The sequence below is a fragment of the Thunnus maccoyii genome, chromosome 15 (assembly GCF_910596095.1).
Source record: "Thunnus maccoyii chromosome 15, fThuMac1.1, whole genome shotgun sequence".
NCBI lineage: Eukaryota > Metazoa > Chordata > Actinopteri > Scombriformes > Scombridae > Thunnus > Thunnus maccoyii.
Genome location: NC_056547.1, coordinates 6,105,213 through 6,113,892, shown reverse-complemented (window position 1 = coordinate 6,113,892; position 8,680 = coordinate 6,105,213). Strand labels below are relative to the sequence as shown.

At 38.0% G+C, this 8,680-nt stretch overlaps 1 protein-coding gene across 5 annotated transcripts in view; it reads right to left on the bottom strand.

The window, feature by feature from the left end:
• Positions 1 to 156: 156 nt before the first annotated feature.
• LOC121913603 (major histocompatibility complex class I-related gene protein-like) overlaps positions 157 to 8,680 on the bottom strand; it is a 35,381-nt gene continuing 26,857 nt past the window's right edge. Inside the window, exons 1-8 of one of the 5 annotated variants that reach the window (XM_042436312.1) lie at positions 6,876 to 7,002; positions 4,733 to 4,999; positions 3,883 to 4,161; positions 3,481 to 3,783; positions 1,106 to 1,216; positions 783 to 800; positions 579 to 639; positions 157 to 326 (exon numbers count right to left, since the gene is read on the bottom strand). In XM_042436312.1, the coding sequence (XP_042292246.1) occupies positions 584 to 639; positions 783 to 800; positions 1,106 to 1,216; positions 3,481 to 3,783; positions 3,883 to 4,161; positions 4,733 to 4,999; positions 6,876 to 6,930 (1,089 nt within the window). In that variant the 5' untranslated portion in view covers positions 6,931 to 7,002 and the 3' untranslated portion in view covers positions 157 to 326; positions 579 to 583. Of the gene's footprint in view, positions 327 to 499; positions 640 to 782; positions 801 to 1,105; positions 1,217 to 3,480; positions 3,784 to 3,882; positions 4,162 to 4,732; positions 5,000 to 6,875; positions 7,004 to 8,680 lie in introns of those variants that run through there. The other 4 variants (XM_042436311.1, XM_042436314.1, XM_042436310.1 and 1 more) reach the window with 4 other exon arrangements.

Here is an 8,680-nt window from a genome sequence, read left to right as displayed (position 1 = left end):
AGGAGGAATGTCTAAATATTCAAAAATCTATTTGTAAACTAATTGTTAGTGAAAGCATGAGTAGTTGAGCATGTACAGTTTTAAGTTTGACTCCAGCTTAAGAAGCAGAGGTTAGAGTGCTGCATGTCTCCCATCATCATCAAAGACAGCACATCACATGACTAACTGATATGAATTTGATATCTGAAGACAAAAGATGCCCCACTGGAGTAACGTTGTGGCTCTTTGGTGTCTGGTAGCTGCTGCAGTGATTCATCTCCACCAAAGGTTTGAGGAAACAGCTGGACAGCAGCATCTGCTGATAACCTGAAACTCATAAATCTGATCTATGAATTCAGAGTTACAAATAGAAAGGAGCCTGGACTTATTAGTGGTCATATTATATGTATGTTTGATTTTTGTCCGAAATATAAACGTGACTGAGAAATTCTGCCAAATCAGTCTCTTTAACAAAGACAGACTTTCAGTATATTTATGAGAGTATTATATCAGTATACTGTAGCTAGTTTCAGGAGGAGCAACAGAGAGATTCTTCATACAGTATCTGCACAGTGTTGATGACATGATGAAATACTCACTGTGATCAGTTAAGAGCTGCATCTCTGACTGAAGATGGATCAGAGGATGACGAGTCTGAAGCTATAAAAGAAAAACAAACTGTCAGTAATTCAATTTAAACTATTAACTGCATTTATTTGTAGAGAGAGAGAGAGAGAGAGAGAAAGAGAGAGACAGAGAGAGAGAGAGAGAGAGAGAGAGAGATAAACTGACAGATTACTCACAGTTTGCAGGCCTGAATCCTGAAATACAGATGAGAGATTACAATACTTCAAAATTTAACATGTTAGAATTTATGAAAGCAAACAAAGAAAACACTAATAAATGTTTTATAGAAACACTGTACTAATTTCACTGATTTCTGCTTTTATTGTAAAAGATGAGAGTAACTCTTCAGTTGGAGATCACGTTACTGAACATCAGCCAGGTTACACTGTTATTTGTTTTATTCATTCAGAATAAATATTTTCCTAAAATGTTGCTGAAATATGCTAAAACAATGGAGCTAAATGGTGTCATGATGAGTAAAAGTATTGTTGTCACTCACCATTATCTCTCCTTCTCCAGATGAAGACTCCAGTGATGCAGACTGCCAGGAGCAGCAGCAGTCCTACAACACCTCCAATAACAGGACCAGCAGGGGACTCTGAGGGAGAAACTGGAACAAAAACAAAACATTCACAGTGCATCAAGTGCATGCCAATGCATTTTTGGTATTTTCACCTATAATGATGTATGATAATCATACAACAGTATTTACAACCACTTTTGTTACTTTCATCCCCCCAAAACACAGGACTTTCTCTCCAAGGGCTTTTTTCCTGTGAGTGTTTTCCGCTGAGGAAACTCATTATTGTCCAGGATGTGCAGAGTTGAAAATTTAAGTACAGTAGTTCAACTACACTGCCAAGAGCAGGTGATGTCTCTTTTTAAAGGTTCTATATATAGAATTGGGAAGCAATTTACATATCTTAATGTTTTTTTATTGCCAGTGAGTGAACAGGTAGTAATGTAATGTAAAAATAGAGTCCTTCCCTGACTTTCTCAGTTGCCTGTGGACTGATTTCTATGTGAAGGCCCTGGGCTGGATTTTCCGCGTAAATCCAACAAAAGTGATGTTTCTGTGTGCTCCCAAGTGCCTTACCTCTATCCTGCTAACATCAACAAATGACACAACAACACAAAAAAAACTGTGCTATCTGACTAGAAACACCTGCAGATATTAGCTCTCAAGCTAATAAGACAGCTAGCTGCCGCTGTCAACCACTACACATTTCACAACAAAACACACCTGCAATGACGCCCACTGCTGAGCACACACAGCTAAAACATTATTTCCTCAAAAAAGGAGCAGAAAACAAGCTCCAGAGCGATAGCAGAACATAGCTCACCACTTTTGTTTTTCTTGTTGGTAGTCCAAAATGTCATAATAGGCACACATTTCACCAAAAAAACTGCAGCGTGCACTCTCACGTGGTCACACGTTTCCTTAGATGAGCAACAATTCTAGTTTGTTCTTGTTTTGTGTAAGAGCCATTGTTTTATTGCTGTAAATGTTGTGTCAAATCATTTGTGTTTATTTTTGCTGTTAGTTGCTGATAGTTTTATACTGTGAGTGTATTACTAGCTCATTATTTGTAAAGTGTGACTTCTAGCGTTATAGTAACAGTATTATCTTGTGAGAACAAGATAATACCTTCTATGCACCAGATAATAAGTTATTATCTTGTGCGCACAAGATACAGACAGGTGACAAACTGGTCCAGGTCTGAATGCTTGACCCCTACAGTGAGGGGATCTGGTGGCTCTGTTATGCTGTAGGGGACATTTTGCTGGCATGGTTTGGGTCCACTTGTCCCCTTAGAGAGAAGGGTCACTGCAAATCAATACAAAGCTGTTCTGAGTGATTGCCTTTATCCTATAATGATACATTTCTATCCTGATGGGAGGAGTCTCTTCCAGGATGACAATAGGGCATGAGGGGTCACTGGTTTGATAAGTATGAAAATGATGTGAATCATATGCTATGGCCTTCACAGTCACCAGAGCTCAACCCAACTGAAAACCTATGGGAGACTTTGGACTGACATGTAAGACAGCGCTCTCCACCACCATCATCAGAACACCAAATGAGAAAATATCTTTTTTAAATAATGGTGTTCTTCAGCCTTTGCATTGATTCTACAGTCTCTGAACTCTACTGGAGGGATGAACATCCTGGTTTTTCATGTTGTATTTATTTTTTATGAAATTATTTTTAAAGTTTAAATTGATTAGATTGGTTTGTTTTAAATACAAAGCAGGAATAAGGGTGTTTGTGTTATTTTGGTGAGATTTATTTGGGTGAGCCCTCACCAAAGAAAATGACAGTAATATTAAAGATCATAGGTTCGCTGTGCTGTCAACCTTTTCCTGAGCAGGTGGACAGTGGACTGCGCAAAACTCACTTATTCTTGGCACCTAGATTGCAGTGTGCTGCTGGATTGGCAACAGCACATCTTCAACTGCACCTTTCCTCCCACGAGGCACATGGCAACTCACCCAGACACCAGACTGGTGCAGATGAGGATATAACTTCAGGTAAATGCCAGTACGCTGGTGGCAAAAGAGAGCCCTTTGTCTCGACCACTGAACTGCATTTTATTGAATCCACTTGTAATTTAAGTAGGTCATGTGCATAATGTAACAAGTAAGAAACTACATTTATTTCAGTGAGCAAAATAGCAGTTTTGTTTGTTAACCCTGGACTAACCCACAGCTCCAGAATGCTCAGGACTGATAAACTTGTTTTAAACTCATTCAAATTGTATAATCAGAAGCCAGAGTTACCACCACATTTACAGCAAATGACATGTATATATTTTATTGGGCAACAGATGTTTTTAGGGAATAACCATTGTAAAGTCAGTATTCCAGTCTTACCACAGTTGGTTCTGATCACTGTTTTATGCAGTTTGGTGACGATGTCGTCCTTCACACCAGAGAGATGAAACACACATTCATACTTCTTCCAGTCTTCAGGTGTGACTGATGAAAGGTTCAGGTCAACACTCATCTGGAAGGATCCATCGTGGTTGGGGAGGATCTCTCCATGTTCCACGTCCTCATGAAGCTCCTCTCCATCTTTCCTCCAGAACATCATGGCTCTGTGAGGGTAGAAACCTGTAGCGTGGCAGCTGACTGGAGAGGAGGGAGTCTTCTGGAGGAGAGACACTGAGGGAAGCTCTGGAGAGACAAGGGGGAGGGGGGCAGGGAGGGAGGTTAGAAACATTTTATCATTTTAAAATTGAGGCCATGAAACTACATCAGGTCATGTGACTCTACCTGTTCTCAGCAGAGAGCTCTTCCCATAGTCCAAATATCTCTTCACTAACTCAGGGCAATGCTGGGTGAGGAAGTTTTTCCACCATTCATTGTGAACTCTATCTCCGTCCCACCTGAGTTTAGTAATGACAGCTTGTGGTTTTGGAGCGATCCATGTTAGTGTCTTCAGGTCAAATGCTAAGAAGTCTTCTCCATCATAACCAAACTGACCAAAACCATTAATCTCTCCAGTCTCATCATCCCATTCACAGCCGCTCATCTTCTGGAAGATGTGGACACCTGAGAAAGAGTCAGAGTGCAGAGTGAGATCCCACAGAGGGTTACAGGTGGCTGGAGCCTATGTGAGCCTACATTTTAGAGGTTGAGGAACATGTGGAAGGGTCACCTCTTCATTGCAAGGCCAACACACAGAAATACACAAACTGACATCAAGCGGTCAAACTTTCCAACCAAAACTTACCTGACTTGCAATTAATTAATTGAATTAAACATCCAGATCAAACCATACATGACAAAAAGGGCCTCACACACACACACACACACACAAACAAACACACACAAAGCAAGGCCCAGACTCAAATGCAGAACCATGTTGCTCAGTTTTTCATTGAATCCAGCACATAGCTACCAGGGAACCTATATATAATATTAATATTGACCACCCATTTTGAAAGAGTCCCTCACATTACATGGCTGGTAATAGAGGGAGAGATATGACAGAAGAATATATGCACATTTAACAAACTGTGTAAGTGTTTGAACATGTAAACATGCCTGTTTATAATAAAAATATATCTGTTTGCTATTCAACAAAAACACAACTTTACATTTTTACAGTATTTTTACTTACCTTCAGTTTGGTTCAGTTGCTGCTTCAAAATGTCAATGTCAGCTTTGTGGTCATATTGGGTTGACAAACACTGCTGTGTGTACCACTCCAGATGTTGTGGATCATCTTCTATCAGTTTCTTTGCCCAGTCCTGTTTGACTCCTGGTATCTTACTGATGCTGTCACAGTAACCCGTTGGAGCTTCATTGATCACCCCAACAACCACAAAATCTGGGAAGTTTTTGACTCCAGAGGACGTTGTGAAGAAAAACTTCAGCGAGTGTTTCACTGTAAGAGAAAGAGGTTTGAAAGGTTTTGAAATCCACTTTTCATAAACATGCATTTATACATATGTATGATACTTACATTTAATTACATTCAGTATTTTGTCCAGCATGAAACCTCAAACACACAAAGTTAGTGATGAGCTGGTGATGAAAGTAGAACATCTACCAACCTAAGAGCCAGATATTATACTTGGAATGATTGAGACTAAACAAAAGATAAAAGGAGAGTGAATATTGACCTTCCATTGGCCAAACAGCCAAAAACACAACTCAAAACACAAATGAATGCTAGATATGTTAATAGGCAATTTTTTGTTGACACATTTAGCCATAATGACTAAGACAGCTTTATTAACCTTAATGATCATCATTTTATATAAGGTTAGTAATGACTACATATACATTCAAGTGTAAATCTAATCAAAATGTTAAATCTTGATATAAACATCCGTACACTGCTATGGGATTCCTGAAAGTGGAACAACATATGGTGAGCAAAGCATGACTTACAACTATCACTTACTTCCTTATTGTGCCTTATTATGCTTGAACAGTGACAAAATATCTTAATCTTTAGAAATTATGTTATTTTGTTATATTTAATTTGATTGATCACATTTGTAAAAAAAAAAAAATCTGTATGTAATCATAATAATTAATATGAGTTATTAGTACAGTAGGAAGCTGCTATGATATGAGCCCTGAAACCTGATCTGTGATTAGTCGATCTTTTAAAATACACTGAGACATGATGTAGCCCATGATTCATGCCTTGGTTTATAGTTTTCACATTATTATGTTATAATTTAATGTTGTATTCCTGTCTTGCAACACTCTTGTAATATACAGTATGTAGATTATTATTATTATTATTATTATTATTATTATTATTATTATTATTATTATTATTAAATGTAATAAGAATATTGCCTTGAAATCACAGTTACAGTCACAAAGGTCCTCTTATGAAACATTAAATTCATTGGTGTCATTCACTGTGTATTTAAAACAAATCCAGATACAAAATGTAAAAACTCCTTTATTAAAGTAATACTTGAGGTCTGTGCTTTGAGGTTTCAACTTAATTCTTGTTCTGTGAATACTATATTATTATAACATATTATATCATATTAGGCCTAGATTATATTATACTGCAGTACAGAATCTATAATCTGAGTTTACAGCATGAGTAAACATTTGAAAACCATTTGCTACAGTTTTGTCTATTATATCTAAATTAATTTCAATGAATGGCACTATTCAATAAAGTCAAAGATAATAATCTGACACACAGCCAGATGTTAACAACATTCAGAACATCAGTACTGTACAGAAGCTGTTATTTCTGCAAAATCCCGAAAATATTCAGTTTCAGTGACACGTGAACGAGTTTATCGTTAAGATTCATAGATTAATCTAACACGTTTCAGACGTAAATTGATCTCTATTAGCTGTATTTCGACGGACATCAACAGGTTAAGTAATCGATACTAGAAATAAATGAAAGAAGCAAAATACAGTACAAGTAAGAAGTTTGGACCAACTTCTCATTCAAGAGAATGGGAAGGTGTGTACAAACCTTGGACTGGTATTGTACATGAAAGTTGTTTTGTGTTCATCAGAACTATGGGTGAGCACCCATGGCAGGTATGCGTCTTGATATGTCTCCTCCGTGGCGATTACGCGCCTGTCTAGAAATGATTTGTAAATGATTTATTTAACATTGCTAAAGCCATTGATTAAACCCTATGTAAAGGACGACTTTTTAAAAAGTGGTACAGGTAAAGCTTGATCTAAACAGCGTAAAAGTGCCCAATATTAAAGTGAAAGTGAATTGTATAACGCTAGGTTTTCTACATTCTTAAAGTTAATCTCACCTGAAAGTGTGACAGGAAAGAAGATCAGCGGAATAACAAGCTCTACCGTCTTCATGGTGTGACTCTTTGAGGAGCCGAGTGACCACTGCAGTAGACAAACCAGTCGCCGTCTTAATTTTGCTGTGCGTCTTTGTGTGTTGTGTGTGACAGTGAAACCTACGTACTCCACCAGTATCACACTCCACCTGACGCGTGAAGACGTCCAGCCCACTGACTATCATTAATCTATACAGACATACATTTTACCCTTAGAGCAAATGTAATAATTAGACATATTTGATAGCTCAATGTACGACAAAAAGTTCATTGATTAACAATAGTGTGCATTCAGTATTTTTAGCGGAGCAAAATGGGGTGATTTTGACAGCTGCCAGGATCATTTGTACTAGTGGGTAACTGTTTTGAATTGTCTGGCTCGGGACATCAGTTATTTTACTTCTAGAAGGTTCAACATGACCCGAGTTGAGGGCCCACCTGCGCATAGCTACACAGGCATACTATATTGCACATATATCGGTTTGAATTATCCTGGTGTGGATAATATTATGATCTTTGCATACAACAGGACCCATACGAAAGTGGGCCATTTCTGGCCCAGACAAAATGGATGTGAGCCTGAAGTAGCCTACATGTAAAATAACAAATATGGCCTTAATATCCTAAAACAAATGTGGGTCATTTTGGGCAAAGATGCAGTGCTCTCTGCATGTGTAAACTGGATGTGACCCTAAAGTTGCCCATGTGATACATAGTAAATATGGCCCAAATATGTAGATATGTATATTAGTACTGGCTAATCTGGAAGTGAGCCTGAGGTGGCCAACATATAATTCAGCCCATGTGGCCCAGTCATCTTAAAACATATCTGGGCCAGTTTTGGCCAAGATATGGCACACTCAGAACCAGCTAATCTAGATGTGATATGATATGATATGAGATATGATTTACTGTGGTTCTAAATTAATCATAAAATTTTAGAGGTGAAGCTCAGTGTAGGTGCATACACATCGATAATGTTTATAACTGTGAAGGTAAGATTCTCTGGAAATGCTCCCAGAAGATTATTTTTCTAGAGCAAAGTGTGCCCTGGCCTCCTCCTCTTATAAACATGGAATTTACTGTTCCATGTTAGTCCAGGGATCATTGTCCTAACAGTCCAGCCACAGTCCCCACCTCTAGTAGTCTCCTTCAAAGTCTGTGGTCTCCTCTCAGCATCATTTGTTTAGTGCAGTGCGAGCAGTGTTTTTTTTTTTTTTAATGTAAAGCAAGTTTATTTGTATAGCACATTTCAACAAGGCAATTTAAAGTGCTTTACATAAAACATTAAAAGCATTAAGACAAAGTGCAAAAGAAACACAACATAAAATGACATTTAAATACAATAAAAAATAGTTTGCCACTTTGATTCGACTTTTTGTGGAAAGACCGTAACAGACACATTATTATTCAAAGCAGAGTATTTGTCTTAAAGCATGTCTGAGGGGTAAAGTTGCATCTAAATTACTCACACACACATTAAGAGCTTTGACCCTTCACTGATGTTATTCTCTTTGCCTCTGTTGTTGCAGTTTGGCAGCATCCAGTATGTCTCAGTGATGTGTGTGTTGAGTCCTGCTGTGTTCTTCAGTCAGGTGTGTAGATGAAGAGTTAACCTAAATATCTACATCTGTTTGGTTGACATCATCTGATTGGCTTGACAGTAAACCAGGTAAAACATTTTAGCTGTGGTTTACCTCCAGTTTGGTGGAGATGCTGCTTGAAAGTGTCAGTTTCTTCTTTGAAGATTTGGTGGTAATCCATACAGT